This window comes from Toxotes jaculatrix, chromosome 4 (genome assembly GCF_017976425.1).
Source record: "Toxotes jaculatrix isolate fToxJac2 chromosome 4, fToxJac2.pri, whole genome shotgun sequence".
Classification (NCBI taxonomy): domain Eukaryota; kingdom Metazoa; phylum Chordata; class Actinopteri; family Toxotidae; genus Toxotes; species Toxotes jaculatrix.
Genome location: NC_054397.1, coordinates 22,092,544 through 22,113,654, shown reverse-complemented (window position 1 = coordinate 22,113,654; position 21,111 = coordinate 22,092,544). Strand labels below are relative to the sequence as shown.

Here is a 21,111-nt window from a genome sequence, read left to right as displayed (position 1 = left end):
TCTCTACTTCAGCACCGTCACCTGTCAGTAGGAGTGTGGTAACATTTCTATGAGCTCAGTGCAAATAGTCTTTGTATAAATGTATAGCTGGTTTGGGGGGGGATGTACTTTCTCTTGTATATCCTCTTCTCTGCCATTTTTTGAAACAATCCTTTTTTTTCTTTCCTCTGTTCTCTCTCTTTTATTTCCCCTAAGAGAACTGCTGCTTCTCTATTCCTGTGTATACCTGTATGTACATTAAATATACACAAATGTTTTACCTCAAATGGTAAGAAAGCATATCATTTTTTTATGTGGTCATTAGTTAGTCATAGTTTCACAGTGTCACCACCTGTGCAGGATGTCACAGTAATACTTTCACTAACATGCTCCCCTTACCCTCAACTGGCTCCTTATATTACATTAAGGCATCTGTGTGTGTGTGTGTGTGTGTGTGTGTGTGTGTGTGTGTGTGTGTGTGTGTGTGTGTGTGTGTGTGTGTGTGTGTTGGAGAGAGAGCTCACCACTAAATATAAAATTAAAAAAAAAAAATGCCAGGCTGTGACTTCTCCCCTGAGAGCAGTCTCTTTTTCCACCCTTGTGGTTGTGGCTTCTTGTTGTCCTCTTCTGCCCCGGGGCCTTGTGGCTAATTGAGTCTTAATGACTTCCAGTGTGCTCTGGGCCAGATCAGGCCTCTTTCCAGACGTGAACTTACTCTACACAAACTGTTCAATCAGCCGACAGCCTGACTAACATTTGGGGAATGGTATCATGTGAGAGCTGAATATAGATGAGTATCAGTTCACCTCAGGTTGACTCGCAGAAGATACACTCTAAGCTGCTGGAATTAGTTTTGTGTTTGTGTTTCGTGAAGTGTATGTGCTTGAAACCTGAAGCATAAATAAAATCATTAGGAGTGTGGTTTAGTTGTAGCTCAGACCGTGATGCAAAAAAAAAAAAAAAAATTGGGAGTAAAATTTGAAAGATGTGGTGGTGGGTCAAAAAGGGCAACACATACCCACCATCATGTCCATCTATCAATGCTGCATAATCTTATATTTTTCATTTATTTTAACAGCAGAAAATGTCTAGAAGTTTTTTTTTTATCTGCATTTGGGTGCAGACTTGCATCAAAACAGTTATTTTGGATAAATGACCTAAATCCTGTTTTGTAATATTAGGGCTTTGTGCAAAGTTGAACTGTGCCAAATGTCAAGTCAAACTCATGACTGCTGAGCTACAGATGTTCAGATTCATTATGTTCATCTAGAACCACTGATTGATTCAGTGCTGTCAAACTCAGCAGGGTCACTTTGGAGTCGATGAGTGCGCTTGTCATCTGCATTTGTTTTCAGCATAAATATATATTTTTAATTTAAGAGATATGCACTAAGTGGCCTTATATGAAGAGAGGTTTAAGACCAAGAAATCCAGGGGGGAAACACTATTTTTGCTTTGATACTTCACATATGGGCTTTATTAATGGCTTCATGGTGTCCCCATCTGTGCCAAGTAGTTTTTAAAGATTTCTGATTTCTAGCAGACACACAAAGACTCACAAATGGTACAGAAAAGTAAGCTAAATCAAATTTCACGAAAACTCAAAAGACATTTATGAACCCTGAGCTGCACCTTCAACAGTGACACACTTATACATTTAGTCTAAATCCCAGCATACCGACAGCCATGTCCACAGTGATGCGTCTCTGACTCTGCCTCGTTGTGCACTGTACATGAGTTGCATGTCTCCTGGTCACTCAACTGAGAATAATAACCAATGACTAATCACAGATTAGTGTGTGGGTGCGTGTTTTCTTGCATGTGAGGCCGAGGCCACTGTGTGAGCGTGTCGACAGTAAAATGTAAGCATGTGATGTGAACAGGCATTTGTTCATTGTATGTGCGTAGCCTATGCTGTGTGCCCGTCCAGTCATGCACAGATATTCAGTGCAGTAGGTCACTGGGAGAAGATTTGCTCACATGCTCATCTCAACATATTTCTAATGCTGCTTTTGTTGTGTTTTCCTGTGTGTGTTTCTAGTGTGTCTGTAGTGTGTGTGTCTCCTGCGGTGGTTGTACAGTAGCAGGTTTGTGGTGTAACAGTAGACAGATGGGAGAAATGGCTGAGACTAATCTAAAGGGGTTAATCCACTTAATAACCACCACGAAGGACTGCAGGTTACCTCACTCACCGCAGCTCCAACATGTTGTTTGTCTGTCAGGCTGCTGGAGCTCCAGTGATGTTGGCTTATGTGGAGAATGCCAACTGTGCATTATTCCTGATGAAACAGCACCGTATCAGCGGAGTGTGTTGTATCATCAGCTCGAGACAGATATGTAGGTTAAAGGATAGGTTCCAGTTTCTTAGTCCTTCTTAATGTAATGCTCACATGCCCATATGAACACTGAAAGATTTACATATTAGTCACTGTAATTGTTTTTGTTTTTCCTGTCCATTGCAAGCTTACATGAGGCTTATTCAGCACTCTGCCACAGCCAAATCAGGCTGGTATCTTCCAAAATTACAGCAAGAACAAGGACTGTGTTTTTCCCCCACCTTTTACATTTGAGTAATGCCAGGAAGGGATCTCTTCATGGGAAGTGTCAACAGAGAAATGATGACAGCGACCAAACACCCTTTCAATGCATTGGGGCATGAGAGGGCTGTACTTTGATAGACTTGAAAAAATTCAGAACCCATGCTCTAGGCACATGAGCTAAATGTGTGTTTTATTTAGCTTCTCACAGCCAAAAATTATACAGATCAGCCACAACATTAAAAGACCTACACATTATTCTGTGTAGGTCTTCCTCGTGCTGCCAAACAGCTTTGACTCTGTATGGGGGTGGCCGGCCGTGGCACAGCAAGTTAAGAGTGCAGCTTTGGACCACCTTGAGATCGCCCCTGAGCAAGGCACTGATCCACCCCAGCTCCCAGGGCACCTTACTAGGCACCCCCCAGCCCCAACGTCTCTAGTGCATGTGCATGCTTGTGTGTGTGTTTTGTTCACTTGCTGTGGGTAAAATGCAGAGATAAATTTCCCCAGGTTGAGGGATCAATAAAGGAATAAACTTAAACTTGACCCATTGAGTCGTGGACTCCTCAAGACCTCTGAAGGTCTCTGATGGTATCAGGCACCAAGATGTTAGCATTAGATCCTTTAAGTCCTGTAAGATGTGAGGTGGGACCTCCATGGATCAAATTGATGCTTGATCCTATTGCAACCTGAGGAAATTGGAGGCCAAGGCAACACCACCTTGAACACTTTCCTGAACAATTTACTCTGTGTGTCAGGAAGCATTACTCAGTCGTCTGGCCATCACAGTTTGGCCCTTGTCAAAGTCATTCAGATCCTTACGCTTGCCCATTTTTTGGCTTCTAACACGTCAATTTCAATAACTGAATGTTCACCTGCTTCCCAATATATCCCACCGCTTGACAGGTATCATTATGAGGAGATAATTAATATTATCCACTTCACCTGTTAGTGGTTATAATGTCATGGCTGATCAGTGTGAATGTAATTTGGGTTTTTTTTGTTATAACTTGACATGTTTTAGGATTCAGGCAGGAGTTCAAGGTCACATTCAAGAGGTTTACTAAATGTTCCCATACTCATAATGACACTTGCCTTATTGCTGACCAGTATACCATTATTAAATGCTTTATTAATAATGAACAAGTCTTTTTGGGAAACAGCATATAGACCCTTATTGCCTTCCTGTTAAGTGTCACTGGAGGTCTTTATACGGGCAGGTAGCCTACCTCCTCTCTGTGTTTAATTACCTTTATTGATCTCCAGCGATGTTCCAGTTAAAATATTTATGGAACATTGTGGCAGCTTGGATTTAAAACCTTACACTTGAGCTCATGTGCTCAAGGGCCTTTAGTTTTCCTCTGATGTCAGTAAAATATTTGCACTGTGCAAAGACGGCTGACAAATATGAATCTTTCTCATGGCAGCCAGGGAGCGGCATTCATGACACCTGAGTCAGAGCTCTCCAACAGCTACGTGGGAAACTTGTGAGTCTGGATTGAATCAATATTCGTGAGTGCATCAGAGTCCATGAAACTTGTCTTTGGTCAGTATTGTGAAACTTAATGTGAAACCCTGCTGAATATAAAATAGAACAGCTGCAAGTACAAAAGCTTTGTTTGTAGGGAGTATACTGACTTCCCTGCTGATTTCTGTCAGTGTGGTGTGAGTCCTGCACTGAGTTTTGAAAAAGAACAAGTGAAAGATTAGTTACAGCAGAGGTTTTTATAGGAACAGACATTTTAGGATATCATGTATGTATGGTAAATATGTGGTTAGAACCAGAAGCCATTTAGCTTAGCTTAGCATAAATACTGGAGATATGGGGAAGCAGCTAGCCTTGCTGTGTCTGGGTGCAGTGACTATGACACCGACTACAGTGTCTTGTTGACATGGCGAGCAGCTTTGTGTTCAGCTTTTTGCTAAGCTAAACTGACCAGCTGCTGGCCGAACTGATTCTGATTTAAAATGGACTGAGGTCTTTGCAACATGCATCTTCCTCAGATGGGATCCTGTGCAGATGTCATGTTTATGAAAACAGAAGTCAGCCTCAAGCATAGTATTCACAAAGCTGCTGTGAAGGAATAGTTTGAAAACAAGTGAAGGTCCAGCAGGCGGATAAATCCGGCAGGCAGACGATGGAATGAATGTCAGTGGCCAAAAGGGTATCACTGTCAGTACCCTCCATTTGGACACACACACACATACACTCACACACGCACGTACGCCAACAGGCTACTTCCTGTATCACAAGGGCACAAGATATGGTAATGGGACCCAAGGGTGGTTTAGCATTGCATAACATGGTGCTGATTCATCTCTCTCTCTCTCTCTCTCACACACACACACACACACACATACTCCTAGTGGCCTACTTTCATTGCAAAAGTGCACAACTTTCTTGTGGCCTATTTTTACGTTGTGATATAAATGCATCGGTTCTGTGTGTGTATGTGTTGTAGTGCGGCGCTGAAGTTAGCAGTCCCCAAATCATAGTTATACACACATATGTAACACTCACACACATACATTCTCTGACCTATTTTACAGTGCTGTGTAGGGCAGAGGCAGCAGGGATTGAATGGGTCATGGCAGGCAACATAACTCTCTCCTGAATCGCAGCCAACCAAGCATGTCCAACAGAAGAGTCATTTTTCTCCCTTGCTCTGTTTTCTCTCTCAGGCTTCCTGCAGGCGTGTACCAAATCTGAGACCCACTTCTTGTGGTGGAAATCAAATATATAGCTTTGTTATTTGTCCTGATATCACATTGGTCAGTTGTTCTGTGTGTACTTTTATTCATCACTGGAATGTTTGGCTCGATTCGGTTTTATTTGAGACTGCGAAGCTGTCATGTGGCCAAGTGTTACCAAACGTCTTGAAATATAGAACCTAAACTAAACATGTGCTGGAAATAATTTATGAAGGATGAAATTCAAAAGATGTGCCTGAAGTTTATTAATAGCTCTAATAAACCTCACTGAGGGAACCTGAGACTCTCGATTAGCACCATGTCCAGTCATGCTGCAAAGTGTTTAATAATTGATTATCTGCGTTCCTGAGTGATTTATACTTTAATTAGAGAGCTTCTCAGTGTCCCTCCTGTGTATGATATTGGGGTAATACCATATTATTTTCGTCACAGACAGCATTATTTCAATTGCTTTTTGTAATTTTTCCACCACAAGAGGTTTCTGTCCTGACAAATCATAATCAAATCCAGACTTTTTGGCTTTTTAAAAGGAGTTGGTGTTAACAAGCTAATAATATTTTTTTAATTTGATACGATCAGTTGAGAGACTGCTTGCAAACCTTTTTTCTTTTTTAAACATGTTTTTTTTTCACATCAGAAAGAGCCAAACCTTGCGATTCAAAGTTTATGAGGTCTGGATTGTGAAAAACAAACATATTACGTACTAACAAACACACAAAGTTAATGTTTAAAGCTGGGTCAGTTTAGCTCCGTTGCACAATGAGTTTCTGCAGCGCTGAGCTTCTGATGACTCCCTCCTCTCAGCTGGTGAATTTCAGCTCTTTCAGCAGAGATTCCTGCAACTGAGTGATGGTTTTTGACATCTGCTCAGCATAACACAAACTGCACATCCTCTGTGTGAGAATGACCAGCTAAAATGACTCAAATCTGAAGTTTAAAGGTGTGAGCACACACTTGTATATGCCAAACGAGAGCTGAACACACACGCACGCACACACTCCATCCTCCTTACCCCATCCCTGGCTCTCCCTGTGCTGCTGACCTACATACTGCAGCATCCCAGTTACATAACCAGCCGGAGCTGTTGATCACCGCAGGCAGCGCAGGGCCAACACCCCCACCCCCCCCTCCACACACACACACAAAGTCTTCGCTATGACCTACCAGCTTTCATTAACTTCTTCATGCTGGAGGAAGATAGCACCCAGGGTCACTCCTCCACTGCTGTGCACACACCCGAGAGACAGATGGATTTGAATGCTAAGTGTGGGGGCGAACGTTGTGAAAAATCCAAATTGGGTCAAACAAAAATGTCTGGAGTTTGGCATCTAAACAATACATGTTATCTAGAGTCACCATGTCTACCATTGGAGTGGAAAGTTTTCCTCAGGTACAAATTTTTGCACAACAAAAATACTCCACCCCTACCCAAATTCCAGTAAGTCAATCAACTAAAATCATGCTTCAATATTTGACAGGAGGTCACTAGAGCTCTACAGAAACTCCTGAAAACAGTGAAAATGTAATAATGATATATATATAATCCTGTTAGCTCTGAGGAATTAATCAGTCCCTGTGTAATTTCTTTAGAAATGTCAGCTTGATGCAGCTGCAGACTGATACGCTGGTGTGCTACTGACCTGCTCCCTCATGCAGCAACAAGCGAGAGCTTCTTTCCGGGTAGTTTGCTCAAGTTTACACTGTAGAGGCATGTGACATAACCCTCCCTCCCTCCTTCCTCCCTCTCTCTCTCTCCCTTCCACTCTGTGTAACTCCTCTCTCTCTCTCTCTCTCTCTCTCTCTCTCTCTCTCTCTCTCTCTCTCTCTTTCTTTCCTCATCCCCTCCCCTCCCCTCCCTCTCCATCTCCCCCATCCTCTCCTATCCTTCCTCACTGACCTACTTTTACTCCCCTGGCCCGTTTTCACAAGCCTCCGCACAATACAAAGCAGCTTTTACAGCTCAGAGATGGGTTGAGGAAAAAAAAAAAGGGGAATGAGTGAGAGCAAACATGAGATACTGGGAGGAGGGAGGGAGGAAGGAAGGAGGGAGGAGGGAAGGGTAAAAGGTATAGGAGAGTAAATGAAGAAAGGATAGCGCACTACAAGGCACTGCAGTTTTCTCAGGAATGTCACCTTGTTGCAGCTGGCTGGCGGCTGACATGGCATGCAGAAGTGAAAACACATTAGAGTTACTGACATAAAGGCTGCAGGTCTATGAGCGGTCAGCCGCTTCCACACACCTATATCCTTCCTCTATCTATTACAGGAGATGGAAGAACAAGCTTTTGTTACTGCTCTGCTAGAAGTGCTGTGGATGCACTTAATTTGCGTCACAAAATTGCACAACATGAAGCAGTGGATGAAAACACGGCCACAAGTGGTTTTATTGGTCCTTCCTTATTTGTTGACATATTCAATCCAGTGCTGCCGTCCTGAGATTCTCAAGAAACTTGGGTGTTTCCCTGAAATTGCAACACCTCCGTATCTGAGTCTCTCCGCTCTGTAATGGCTCTTATGTAACCCTTGTCAGTGGCACGCTCTGCCAGTGCCAACTTTCTGTTCCCATCAGCTATTGTTCCATTAACGGTAGGGTCAGATGCAGGCTGCTGCACTTTACAGTCTGACGCAGTTTTTCTCCCAAGACTGTTGTGTAACTTGTTTTTGCTTGTTGTACTCTGATACAGTCTGTGATTTTTCTCTCCATATTTCTCCAACTAAGACATATCCCCGCATGGCGTTGAGAAATTCTGGACTACACCAGAAACCAAATATAACGTAACTTTATTTTCTTGGAACTGCTTTTTTGATGTAACACCACTTTACACGTGGACCTTTCTTCCTGCTGAGTTGCTGTAAAAGTAGAAAGTTTCCTCTTGCTTTTGTTTGGTTTGATTTAACTTCAGCCCCATCTTTAGTAATTTCCAATCTAGATGAAAAACTTTTCTTGTGCCACTGAAGTTAGTCAAAGCAATTTTTCACTGTCATATTTTATAAATTCAGTCTCTTTCTATGTGAGTTAACTGCTCAACCTTGAAAGTTTTCAGAAAGTTTCTTCTCAGACAGACAATCTGTTTGTAAAACATGAAGTACTCTGTGTTGTTTATCCTGTATTGGGGTCATGTGTATTTTGTGACTGTTAATATATGACATGACTCCTCAGGTTGAGGTTAAGTTCAGACTCCCTCCTGCACTGCTGTACCACACAGTTTGGGTATTGTTCTGGTTTCATTTCATTTCAGAGGATCTCTGCCAGCAGTCAGCAGGCACAAAGCGATGACGTGGTGAACCAGCGAAGTTTTTCTGGCTGTGTCGGCTCACGCTGAGCTGTACTGGCAGACTGGGATGTTGCCTTGTCTGAGCTGTGAATCAGCCACTTGATCCTCTGCTAGAAAAAAAAAAAAGGCTGGTCTGGACGTGAGTGTGTGCGTCAGTTATGAAGTCATTTCAAAAGAACAACTCAAAAAGTTCAACAGAGATGTGGGTAAATTCAACGACCTTTAATTTTTTCCCCATTTTGAATCTTTCACAATCCAAAATGAGTGTTTTTTTGTAACCATTTTGCATATCCACGTGAAGTATAGCAATACATAATCACTTCTGGACAAGCCTTATTCAATTTTTTTTTTTCCATTTTCGGAAAGCCTTTCGGCAAACAACAAAGGTTATACAGTAACACGTAGTACAAATGGTAACTGGGGCAAAGGGCAGCAAGGGTAAATACACAGCACAACCAGGAAGAGCATAGAGCAAAATGACACAACAGGATGACAGAAAAATACACATAATAATAGCCAAAATAATAACAGAATATAATAGAAAATAACAATATTAATAAAATAATAATAAAATAATGACAGCAGTATACAAGAGATAGAGAGACAACTTTACATTTATACATAGTGACCAGAGGCAGGCACCAGGAAGTGAAACAGTTATACTTGTACAGACTGTATGATCTACTGCAGCAACTGTAGCTAAAACAACTCAGTGCGGAGGTGAGTGGGATCCTTAAGACATTGGCCAATGTGGGGACGAGGGACAACACAATAAAGAGGCACCTTATGAAGAGAGAGCAGCTGTGCTGGTTGCGACTGGAGAGCGATTTCATTTATTAGACAATTTTTGTCTGGAAAATGAAGATGTATTGATTTTTGTTGTACGGCTGGCAAACGAGGCTCGCCTTGTGCTTGTCAGGTTTTGCCAACAGCAATGTGTGACTGCATAGCCTTGATTGATATGAGAATAACTGGCCTTGACTGTTTTGACAACTTTGAGTGTCAAAGAGCTTAGATCACCTGAACGAGGAACCCGGGCTGAGTCTTAAAAGTGTACCTTTCTGTTTTTTTTTCTTTTTTTTTTTCTTTTTTGTTTTTGTTTTACAAGTTGTGGCTCAAAACTGGAACGTTCTTTTCAGTTAAAAGAACATCTTTGAGGCATTTTCTAGACAAAGAAGGACTGTACAAGGTGTCTCAACAAGGACAAACTGCTCACTTTTTAAGTCTACAACTTCCGCATCCCACTGCTTTATTTTTTGTTGTTTTTGCCACATTTTTCTTCTTAAAATATATATTCCATATATGCAAATTTATATGTCACAGTAATATACAATCTAAGTGCTTCAGAAGTGAAGAGAACTTGTGTGCAGATGATAAGAAGGTGGAGGATCAAATGGTACAGGTGTGTTCAGAGGGAGGAAGAATGTAACTCTTTGCCAAAAGGGGAGATGCTAAAGGAAGGATGTGTATCTTTGGTCAAAGGAATGTTCCCATAATGCCACAATAAACGCTGGCCAGCCACCAAGGCAGTTTACAAGAATGAATAATTGAATAATGTGAGAGTTTTCCACAAGGGAAATATCCCAGACTCCAGCTCTGGAGAGTTTCATTCTGTCCCCTCCCTCGTTAAGTGATCTCTTATTTTAATTGGAGGGATAGGCGGGAGGTAGGAGAGAGTAAAGGGAAGGGGAACAGGTGACACAGTGAAACTTGATGGTGAAACCACATCCTAACCACACCTCACACAGATCACTGACTTCTTTTCTGTCTCGTAATGTGGCGATGTGAGTCATATTTGTAGTTGTCTGTCTGCTATAGACAACAAAGAGGTGATAGGAAAATGCTTGAGCTGCTCCTATATGTCCTTAATCTCGCCTCTTATTACGCCCACCCCTCCCGCTGCTGGATCCCTTTTTCCCTCCCTCCTTTTTAGCCTCCGCCCTCTCATTCATCTGAGGCTTGACTTCTTCTGTGTACTCAGTCTCGTTCTCAGACTCTTTGCTCTCCCCGTGGGCCTGGCCACTGTGAGGGTTGCTGGGCAGAGCTAAGTAAGGGTGCTGGGGCAAGGTGGGAGAGGGGGACATGGAGGTGCTCACCGGCCCCTCTGCCTGTGCTCCTGCTGCCCCGTTGGACAGTGCTCTGTACTTGAGGCGAAGCTTGTGAGGCAGAGCAGTGGCTTTGACCTCGGCTTGGCACTCTCCGTGTGAACCGGAAGCTCCCGTCGCCTTCTGGTGGTAGCTGCTGATGTCTGAGGAGGACGAGGAGGGGGACTCGTCATCTGTGGAGCCCTCCTTGTCAGAGCTACGAGGGTCCCCATCACTGGAGGAGGTGTCTTTAGCGGAGGAGTTCTCTTGGTAGAAACCATCAGCTCTGGGGCCTCCCTCGTAGGTGAGCACCGGGGGCTCTTCGTCCAGTGTGTTGAGGTAGCCGTTGTGCTGTGTGAAGGAGGATTTGCTCTCCTCAGTGTTGTGGATCAGATCAGGGGCAAAGGGGTTCTGGTTGCTTTCTGGGTGCTGAAGACTGTTCTCCTGACCCTGGTAGCTGTAATGATGATGGCTGTCACATTGCTGTTGGATGTTGGGACTGTACTTTTGCTGCAGCTCCTCTGCTGACTCAGCATGACCATTGGTGTATTCATACTGAGGCGAGTCCAAGGTCTTCGTCCTCTCGAGCTTCTCAGCGACCTCTGTGATGGTCACTGAGCAGTCAGAGAACTTGGAGGTCGAGGTGTGCTGGCCATGCTGCAGCTGCCTGCTTTGCTGGGACTGCTGGTCTTCCGACCTCTGGCTCTCCATGGGGTAACAGCCACTGCTAGAGCGGTACAAGATGACGCTCCGCTGTGCAGAGGTGGCCTGAGGAGCGGAGCTGGACACCTCCATGTGGCACTGTTGCTGCTGCTGCTGTTGGTGGTGCTGGTAGTCTGTGGCACTCTCAGCCAATGGGGTGCTCTGCTGGTGAGGAGAAACCAGAGCAGTGTGGTTGCCATGGTAAGCCCCAGTTGGCATTCCATTTGGTATCCCATTAGCGATGCCATCGGGAATCCCACTGTTTTCCAGCCTGGCCATCTCCACACTTGAGGGCTCCTTCTTGATGTTGTAGCCCATGGGTTCTGGGCTGTCTCTGGAGGAGCCGTCAGACATGTCAGAGACGGAGCCCCGGGGAGAGTACTTGTGGAGCGTGGTGTGGCGCTCACCGCGACTCGATTGTTCAGTTTCAGATGAGTCAGAATTCAGCATCACCTGGGACGCACTGGAGTATCCGCTGCTTGAGAGGTAGGCGTTACTGTTCGGGGTGCCGCTGGTGCTGCTCCCATTGCTACCACTGTTGCCACCGGCAGCACTGTTGGAGATCTGCTGACTTTTCTCCATGTAGGAGGCTGTGCTAATGAGGCCAAAGCGCAACTTGAGCTGAAGGAGTTCTGTCTTCAGACGAACGTTCTCCTCATTCAGGGCCATGACCCGGTTCTCCAGAACCATGTCATTGAGGCGACGCTTCTCCCTTGAGCGCTTGGCTGCTTCGTTGTTCTTCCTCCGTTTTTCCCAATAGGAAGCATCTTTCTTCTCATCAGAAATGAACTCGCGCTTGCGACGGGAAGTCACAGTAGGCTTGCTACCTTTAGCCTGGCGGCTGATTCGCGCTCCAGACTCAGGACCAGGGGATGGGAGGCTCCCGCTGTAGGAAGAAAAAGTGTCTACCTCCATGGCATTCTTGTTGCTGGTGGATGGGAAGTGTAGACTGAGACTTTCCATTTTTTCCTAGCTGGGGGCCAGAGTGTGACTCTAGCAAAGGGCAAAGGGCAAAGGGGGGAAGGGAAAAGATGTAAATCTATATGAGCCTTCTGCTTTGTTACTAAGGAGTGTGACCTATGTCGCAGGATCGGCAAAAATTTCTGGATGAGGTATTTGTGCTCCTTGAAGGGATAGCCTCATTGATTTCTGTTACGTATTTTTCAAGATCAAAAAGTTCAAGTGTCCAAATTAGCCAGGAAGATTAAAAAGAGGTGGAACTCCACTAAAGCCTCAGACATTGAACTAGTGTTGTGAACAAAGAAACTAAAAAAAAAGAAACAAGTTTATGTTTTGTGCGAAGAGTCTTCCAGTTGTCTTGGCAAATCGTTCCGAGCAGTTTCTGGAATCTCGCAGGAGGTGATTTTGAGTTTATCAGCGTCTTCCTCAATCTTCAGCAGAGCTGTGATGCCTGTCAGGCTGCTGCCCTGCTTCTCTCAGTGTCTCACACAGGATGTAGGTCAGTCCGTCTACTTCGGGGCTCCCTGAGGATCTTGCTTCAGCGCTGCTGTTTGCTAACCACTACCTGGTTTATGGAAAGAGTGAGACAAAGAGGGAGGGGGAGAGAGGGACACAGAGTTAGATTGGCTGTAAAACCACTGCAGTTCATTTGGGTACACAGTTACAGTTTAGTCAGGTCAAATTAGACTTATGGACTGCAGTGCAAAGCTTTAATGTGGCTCCCTTTAATGTAACCTTTAAGGCTTGAGATCAATACAAAGTCTATTTTAATACAATTCAACCTGCGCCGAAAACCTATTACATAACCCCCAAAGTTACACAATGTTTGTTTTTCTTGTCTTTGTTTCCTTGACTTCACAGAGAACAAGAAAAGGGTGGATGCAGAGCCTGAGTAGCAGCACACACGAGTACATAGGGCTGAATCCTGCTGCTCCTAATGCTACTGCAGAACTCTTGTGTAAGACAGAGACACTGTCATAGTCACGTAACGAGGACTGAGGCAGGCTGACCTGGTGCCAGCTCTGCAGAGACTGACTGACAGCTAAGGGAGGGACGGAGTAGACGAGGACGCACCTGATGTATCGTCATACTTATTCTATGATTACTGTGGTTATGATTTATGATGCAACAAATAATGTGTGGTTATAATCTCTGCTTTCACATTTTCTTTTCTGAACTGAAAAAAGTGCATCACACTCATTGAGGAAGAGCTGAAATGGGAGACATCGCAGTTACTGACACATGTGGACACACGTTTGTGTTAGGCCGTGTGTGTGTGTGTGTGTGTGTGTGTGTGTGTGTGTGTGTGTGTGTGTGTGTGTGTGTGTGTGTGTGTGTGTGTGTGTGTGTGTGTGTGTGCGTGTGTGTGTGTATGTGTGTGGGGGGAGAGGAGATCTCCATCACAGCTGTAATGTCTCAGTTTCTCTGGTAGCTGTCACACTGTCTGAAATTACACAACACCACAAGCTGCTGAACTTCCTTATGTTGTGTCAACATCGTAGCGCCACAGGAAGCATTGCCCACCCAACATGTCTTGCGCCATTAAGTTAACAACAATGCCCAAAGCAGCACGGACGGATGTTGACGACAGTCCAGCGTTATGTAACAACTAGATCTGCTCTCATCTTAGGCCTGATTCCTCTGGTTCTCTCACTGCACAGCATTACAGTTTATATGCAGTAATTAATAACACATCATTACACTGAGCCCCGGAGTCCATTACAAACATGAAAACATCTTTTTATGACACACACACACACACACACAGGGAATGCAACAATCTAGGTCACTGTGCCTGTGGGTAACAATGACTCCTCTGGTGTCACTTTTCATTTGCAACACTGGATTTAAACACAACACAAATATTATCTTCTATCATCACAAATGCTTTTATTAGCCTTGTGTTTCCCTAATTTCTTTCTATAATTCTAAAATAATTATAAACACTGAAAACTGGAATCGGTGAAGTAAATCACTTTTTGTTTTTTGTTTTTTTCCAGACTCTTAATTTTTTAGTTTTTGTATTAAGGTCTGGGACTTCACAGCACAGTCAGTGAACAGAAAAAAGGGCACAGTTCATAATGCATATAAAAAGGGCTTCAATTGTTAAAAGTATAGATGATTTTACCAATCCCATTTTTCCCAGTATTTAATCCCATTTTCCTTTTTGAAATTGAAAACTGAGAATTTCTCCATTGAGCAAATAGAACTGATTACGTTAATACAAAGGGCAAAACTGAGAGAGTCCATCTGGAGCCAGCATTTTTGTAGTTGTTTTTTTTTACTCAACGATAAAAAAACCTTCAAAAGGTCTGAGTCGCATTTACTGAGACATCTAGGAATATAAAAGAGAAATCAGATTTCAGGTCCAGAATCTCTGAGACTCAATGGCCCACTCATTTCCAAAAAGACTTAACATATGGACAAGACCAAAAAATGTGAGCATGGTCCACTGACTCCTGAGGCCCATTTAACTTGGGTGTCTGGTTAGGGGTAAAAAAGAAAGTAGAAGTACAAGAAGTACAGTACAAGAATGCAAATAACATGTTGATGTAGGAGTTCTGTTAAGGATTTGTGTAAAACTATTGAAGCAGCAAAGACTGAAACCCTGCAGAACATCTCCTGCAGCTGTTTGACCTTTTACCTCAAAAACTGCAAAAGTTTAAATTTATATAGTAAACTGTGCATCAGTATTTTGATAAAGCTGCTATGTGACCTACAATCAGTGAAAACAATTTCATTTTGAGAGCTCTAAGATTTTTTTTTTTTTTTTTTTTACTCTGTCATGAGATGATATCGGGGAATTTTGGGGTGTTGCTGATGAAAAAGACAAGCAGCTCCTGGTTCTAATTCATGCTAACATTTTTATCTTATGTCCTCTCTGTACAGTGAGGCGTGGAAACTGAGACCAGACATGGCACACGCAGAGAAAGCAGATCTGAACAAAGAATCTCCACCGACTGCTCCCGTTATTCAAACCATGATGGTAAGAGGGCAAAAAAACGCGCTCACGTCTCATACAGAGTAGAACAAGAGTGCTCTGCTAGAACAAAACTGACTCACACTGACCTTCTTTGCCTGTGTTGCAGTATACTGTTCTCATATCACAAACCACTTACTTTGCACCTCAGAGTCAATGCCAAATCTAGTGAACATCTTCTCCAGACTGGTTACTGCGTTTTTCTGCATCCCCCAGAGTCAATGACCCTGTTACATAATCTCGCATTTTACAAAAAACCACACTGTGACCTTGAAACAGCTTGACTTCAGCTCAGAATAATTAACCATTTATTTACCCATGCCTGTGATGTTGTAAACTCAGGGGCTAAGTCTAGATATGCTGCAGGCTATTCTTCAAAATGCATTTTCCAGTGAGCGGCAAAACAGGATTTCGTCCGTCTTTTCTTTGTCACCCTTGCTTGAAGAACTGCAGTAAAGTTACGGTGAACAGAAAGGGATTTGGACACAACTACCAACAGATGTGGAAAATGTAGGGTCAGCCCCCATCCCTCTCCCCAACCCAGAATAATTTTCATAAAGACTTGCAGGGGAGGGGCGGTGGGGGGGGGGGGCGCGAAACAAAGGCGGGCAGGAAGGAAGCACGCATACGTCTGAGCTGTCCCACTGACCTAGAAACGACGCTAAGCAGTAAACACTCCTCCTGTCTTTGACGGTGCGCCATAAAATAGGTCAGTGGGACTGCATGGGAGGGAGGGCAGGAGAGGGAAAGAGAGTATTAGAGTGCACTCTAAAAATAGAGCGACAGAAAGAGGTGAGGGAGGGAGGCAGCAGAGGAGCGATGGGGTGACGGGAGGAATCCAGTTGGTGGAAATGAGAGGAATTTTACAGAAACTGCAGCGGGAGGAATAAAAGAGACAAACTTGGATACGCCATCTGCCCAAAAACCGGATTATGAAAGCCCCAGTGATTTTCAACATTAATTCCTGTTCGCTCTAGAAACCCTGCAACGCCTGATGCAGCACATAACAATGTGCATCAGTAGCCGATGAAAAACGATAGGGAGAGATAGGAAGATGGCATTGACGTCAGCGCACACACCCATCTCTGCAGCCAAATTCACACTTAACAGGCTCTCTCTCAGGACTGCATGGGGAGGGGCTGCTGTTGTTGCTCGTAACGTACGTGCTCTGAATTTCTCTTGTTGCAGAGCAAAGCTTGTGTAACACATGCATATTACATAGCAACAGAAGCTACAGGTTACTGGCTGCGAATGTCTGAACCCTCCCCTTTCACTATCCTCTCTGTGCATGTTGTTCCCCGAATAAAGGCAAAGATCTCAGCTAGAAAAGAAAGAGATATTGGGCAAAATACACTGTGGAACTGGCTCTTTGTGCAGAGGCTAATTTCACATTAAAAAGAGAAGATTCAGTGCAGCTGCTGTAAGCAGTTTGTCTCAGTGTATTTCTGACTGAGGAAAACACAGCTAAGAAGTAGTTCCCAGGCACTTGCCACTCGGGGAGGAATGCTTCACCTCTGACCCCCTCTGAGGCAAGTGTGAGTAAAACGCATGGCATCCTCTTCCCCTCCTCCATCTTTTAAGTGATCCAACACCACACACGTGGAGAGGCCCCCAGCTAGGAGCCTCCATTTTGCCCCACTGTTTTGTGTAAAGAAACAAAACTAGGAGAGAGGAATCCAGACACATCAGGTCAGCTTGTGAGACCTATATGACTGTGTGCCACTTAACATTACCTCACAGGAATATGTGACTATGAACACTTCACCTTGTACTAGTGGTCAGTGACAGAATACTGAAACTTACAGATAAAAGCACCTTTTTGAGAGAAGGTTACTAAGAGTGAAACTAATAAATAAGCATCACCTTGTTTTGAAATTTACTAACTAATACACATTTGATATTCAGTGATTTGAATCTTACCTGGTGAATTAGTAACATGTGACCTACATCTTTTTCAGTTTCTAATTTCCTGCAACATATTCACATCTTCACCAACAAGTCAAAGGACTTAGCTACTTACAGTCTGCAGATTCACAAAGTAAAATCACCAAGACTTTAAAAAAAAAAACTGTAACAATCATTTTGATTTACAGCCACTAAAGGTAGAAAACTGGGACAAATAGCTTAAGTTACTATCGTCTGCATGAGTCTGTGGTCTCGTATTCCACAGAACAACAAACAGAGTGGTCTAAGTAGTCCACAGTTTGGCCTGTATACCTCGTGTGTCTCCTCACCCAGATACAGGTCTGACCTATATTCAGAGAGCTGGCTGGGACAGAGCAATGCAGACGGCTCTGAAACAAGACCAGCTGGCAGCAGGCGGACTAAGAGCTCACCAGAACTCTGCCTGCCTTCACCAGACAGGGGTTTCCATGCATTGCATCACATCCTGGACGTTCACTTGTTATTCTAATTTCACAACAAAGTCACGCCAAGACCTTGCTGGGATCTTGGGAGATGAGCTTTGTACCTAACAGGAAAGACTGTTACATGTGGTTTAGCCTTGCTTCTGCTTTTTCTGTTCCATGTTTTCTCTTGGAGGAGAAAGACTGAGCGAGTTAAAAATAGCTTGCAGACAGTGAGCAGCTGTATTACATCACTGATGAAAGCATTTCTAAAATACAGTTTTTAACTGAAAAGACTTGCTAAATATTTATCTGCTTTAGAAATGAGGGCTTAGTAATAATGCGGCTCTGAATGATGGGAAGAAAGCGCAGGGTGTGAACGGGAATCAATTACAGGCCCCTACTGTCCCAGGAGAGAGCTGCTGTTTATTGCTTCTCCCTGCTGTGCGCTGGTTATGTCATACCCTCCAACTCCCTCAAAGCAAAGCTCTGTGCTTTACTTAACACACCTCATGAGTAAAAGAGAGCCAACCAGTAACTCACTCTGAACAGAAATCTGACATCTTGTGCTTGTTTTCTCCTTTGAACTTGTTAATTTGTTTTTTTTTATGTGATAGTGATGCAGCCTAAAATCAGCAGCAGTAAATGTTCCACACACCTGGAGAAAAGTGGGTTTAACAGAAACATAAGCAGGAACATTTTCAGTGTATTCAGTCTATAGAAGGTTACTGTTAAATCACACGTTTTTCCTTGCAGTATCCCTGTAATACTCCTATAATTATTATTATTATACAGTAATAATACAGAATACTTAAAACACTAAGATATTTGAATTTTTTTTAGCATATAATCTTAACTAAACTTTCCAAAAAACCTCTGCTTTTATTTTCATTTGAACTGGTTTTGTTAAAAAAAAAAAAAAACAAAAAAAAAACTGCCTGAAACAAATCCCTTTAAATGAATTGGTATCCTAAGAGAAGCCATGCCTTAAACCAGTCTAATGTTTGTGGTCAGAGAGACAAATGAGGACCTAAGCAAATCAGGTCACCTGGTGAAGAACATGAAACCAAGAGGCACATACAAACAGCAGCATGCCACGTGCAGGAGCTCATATAGTACACCGTGTGTCTGCATTAACCAGACAGCACAGCCCGAGAACAGCCGCTGCCCCCATTCCCTGGAAAACACCAGCATGAGGGAAATTACCTCGCCTTGACATTGAGCACATAATGTGGGGCATGGCCAGCTACGTTTTTCCAGTCCTGCTGCATGTTTCACCTCAATAACAAAGCGAGGAAACCGGCAGCAAAGTAGCGCACCGCGGGCGCCTGATTTTTAATGTGACAAAATAAAAATAGAAATAAAAAAAACAGCCTCAAAAGCCCCAAAGTCACGGACGGACGCGCAGGGCTGCCGGCACAGCCGAGAGTCGCCATGTGAACAATAACCGGCCATAAGCATCATGTCCTCGTCCCTACACACACTCACACAGACACAGCTGAAACCCCCTGTATGTTTAACCCACGGCGAATAAAGAACATATAGATACACGAAGAGGCAAAGACAAAGGGCGAAACGCAGCGCGCCGCTCAGTCAAACATACCTTTCCATGTCCTGGAGGAGGGGGAAAAGATTCAGGCTTCCCCGACACAAAAGCTGTCTCGCTCCCGTTTCCTCCTTTCCTTGTCCCTTTAGAAGAAACCTCCCCAAAAAACGAAAAAAAAAAAAACTTTCGTCTCCTTTTCCTGTCGGTGCTCCGGTCAGTTGTGGTTGAGTCAGTGGGTCGGGTGGTGGATGCTGTTTGGGTCTTTTGGCTCGGGCTGCCTGTGTGCTGTGTGCTGCCGGACACTTTGCTCCAGTTTCTCCGGCTCCCTTTCTAGAAATATGTGTTAGTAGGTCAGCGGTTGCATAACAGCTCTTAGGCTGCCTAGTCACGTTTTTGTCCTCTGTCTCTCCGCTCGAGAGTCTCTCTCTCTCCCTCTGTGTGTTATTAACCCCTCTCTTTTTTCTCTCCTCTCCACCCCTCCATCTCCAGCTTTCCTCCGCGATGTAATGCCATCTCTTTTACGGGAGTGGTTAAGTTTATAACAAGGGCACGAATGCGTGTACACGGACACCATGTTATGCTGAGATGTCCAATAATAGCATGTAACAGCATGTCCCTCAACTGTGTTAGCTCACAGTCACTGTTTCATGCTCTCTCACTAGTCTTTATTGTATATTTTATACTTTAATGAAGATAAGCTAAAAATAATAATAATAACAATAATCCTGATAATAATTGGGAAGGACCTTTAGTGGGTCCCAGGACCCCAATTTGAGAACCTCATGGCCCCCAAAGAATTGTGTGATGTGTGTGTTATAATATAACATATATTATATGGAAAAGAGAAGTATGGATGTTTTTTTCCCCTACTTCTTTCTTTTTGTGTTTAATTACACAACACAGCCATGACATCACAATATACACTGTTCTGCGTAAAAACCACTTGTATCATGTGGTTTAAGATTATATTTCACAGATAGACAGATAGATAGATAGATAGATAGATAGATAGATAAATAAATAGATAGACACAAAGGCACACACAGTAAATTAACATAAATCTGAAAAAAGTGTATAATTTAGACTGAATACGAGTTATGCAAGGACTTGCACAGAGGAGTCACTGTGTTTCAATGTGACTTTATTAACACCAGCTTAGGAACTTTTTTCTTCTCTTCATAATGAGGTCAGAGGTCAAGGTCAGCTACAGAGCTCACTGCCTTGATCAAAGACACATCAGCAGGCCAGAGGCGTGCTAACAGTTGTATTGCAGATAGAAACAGCTTTCAGGTACTTTTACCTCACACTTCCAAATTACAGAATGAAATGTACCTTTTACCTGCATACATTCATCTGACAGATGTAGCCACTAGTTGCTGGACTAAGATTTTATATAGAGAACACAATCATCTTATAAAATACAATTTGGCATTATTACAAATTAAATTGTGCAACAGTATATAAAGTAGTTGCACCACCTTTGACTAGCTGCAGCATTAAATTGTTGCTTACATAAAGTATTAATAAATAGTTCATATAATAGTGCAATAGGGATTCTGTTGCTTAATTAGTTATTTTACTTTAAACACTTTAAGCACAATTTGTTGATAATACTTTAGTATATTAAATTAAGTAGATTGTTAATGCAGGACTTTTACTTGTAATGGAGGGTCTGATGACAGAAGGTGTCACATGACGTACAGATTGTGAAGCCCCTTACTTTTTTTGTTTGACAGTACAAAATGGGACTAGATGGTGTTTCTAAATACTATATATATACAACATGTTATACCACATTAGTGTCTGTCCTTGCCAGCCCACCTACTACACTGTTGCATACATAATAAAGTATGCTGACTCCAAGTTGTACCATGAGGAAAATATTTTTTCTTTTGCTGGTCACCATTCTTTTAATATGTAGTTTATTCTAGTTCAGATCTGTTGCATAGACATAGTATAAATGCATCCTGATAGTCCTCAGAAAGTCTGTC

The 21,111-nt window shown here is 43.2% G+C and overlaps 2 protein-coding genes across 2 annotated transcripts in view; both read right to left on the bottom strand.

Annotated features, from left to right (window-relative positions):
* Positions 1 to 8,710: 8,710 nt before the first annotated feature.
* Positions 8,711 to 19,619, bottom strand: nfil3-5 (nuclear factor, interleukin 3 regulated, member 5). Its single transcript, XM_041036426.1, has 2 exons — positions 19,178 to 19,619; positions 8,711 to 12,814 (listed from the first exon to the last, which is right to left on the bottom strand). The coding sequence occupies exon 2, from the start codon at positions 12,250 to 12,252 to the stop codon at positions 10,369 to 10,371; it is 1,884 nt and encodes a 627-aa protein (XP_040892360.1). The 5' UTR covers positions 12,253 to 12,814; positions 19,178 to 19,619; the 3' UTR covers positions 8,711 to 10,368.
* Positions 13,573 to 21,111, bottom strand: part of klf1 (Kruppel-like factor 1 (erythroid)) — a 24,508-nt gene continuing 16,969 nt past the window's right edge. Inside the window, exon 4 of the mRNA XM_041036429.1 lies at positions 13,573 to 13,608. The gene's annotated coding sequence lies outside the window, so the exon portion shown is untranslated. The remainder of the gene's footprint in view (positions 13,609 to 21,111) is intronic.

Coding starts and splice junctions, on each gene's coding strand:
- nfil3-5 (XM_041036426.1), bottom strand. CDS start 12,252: ATGGAAAGTCTCAGTCTACACTTCCCATCCACCAGCAACAAGAATGCC.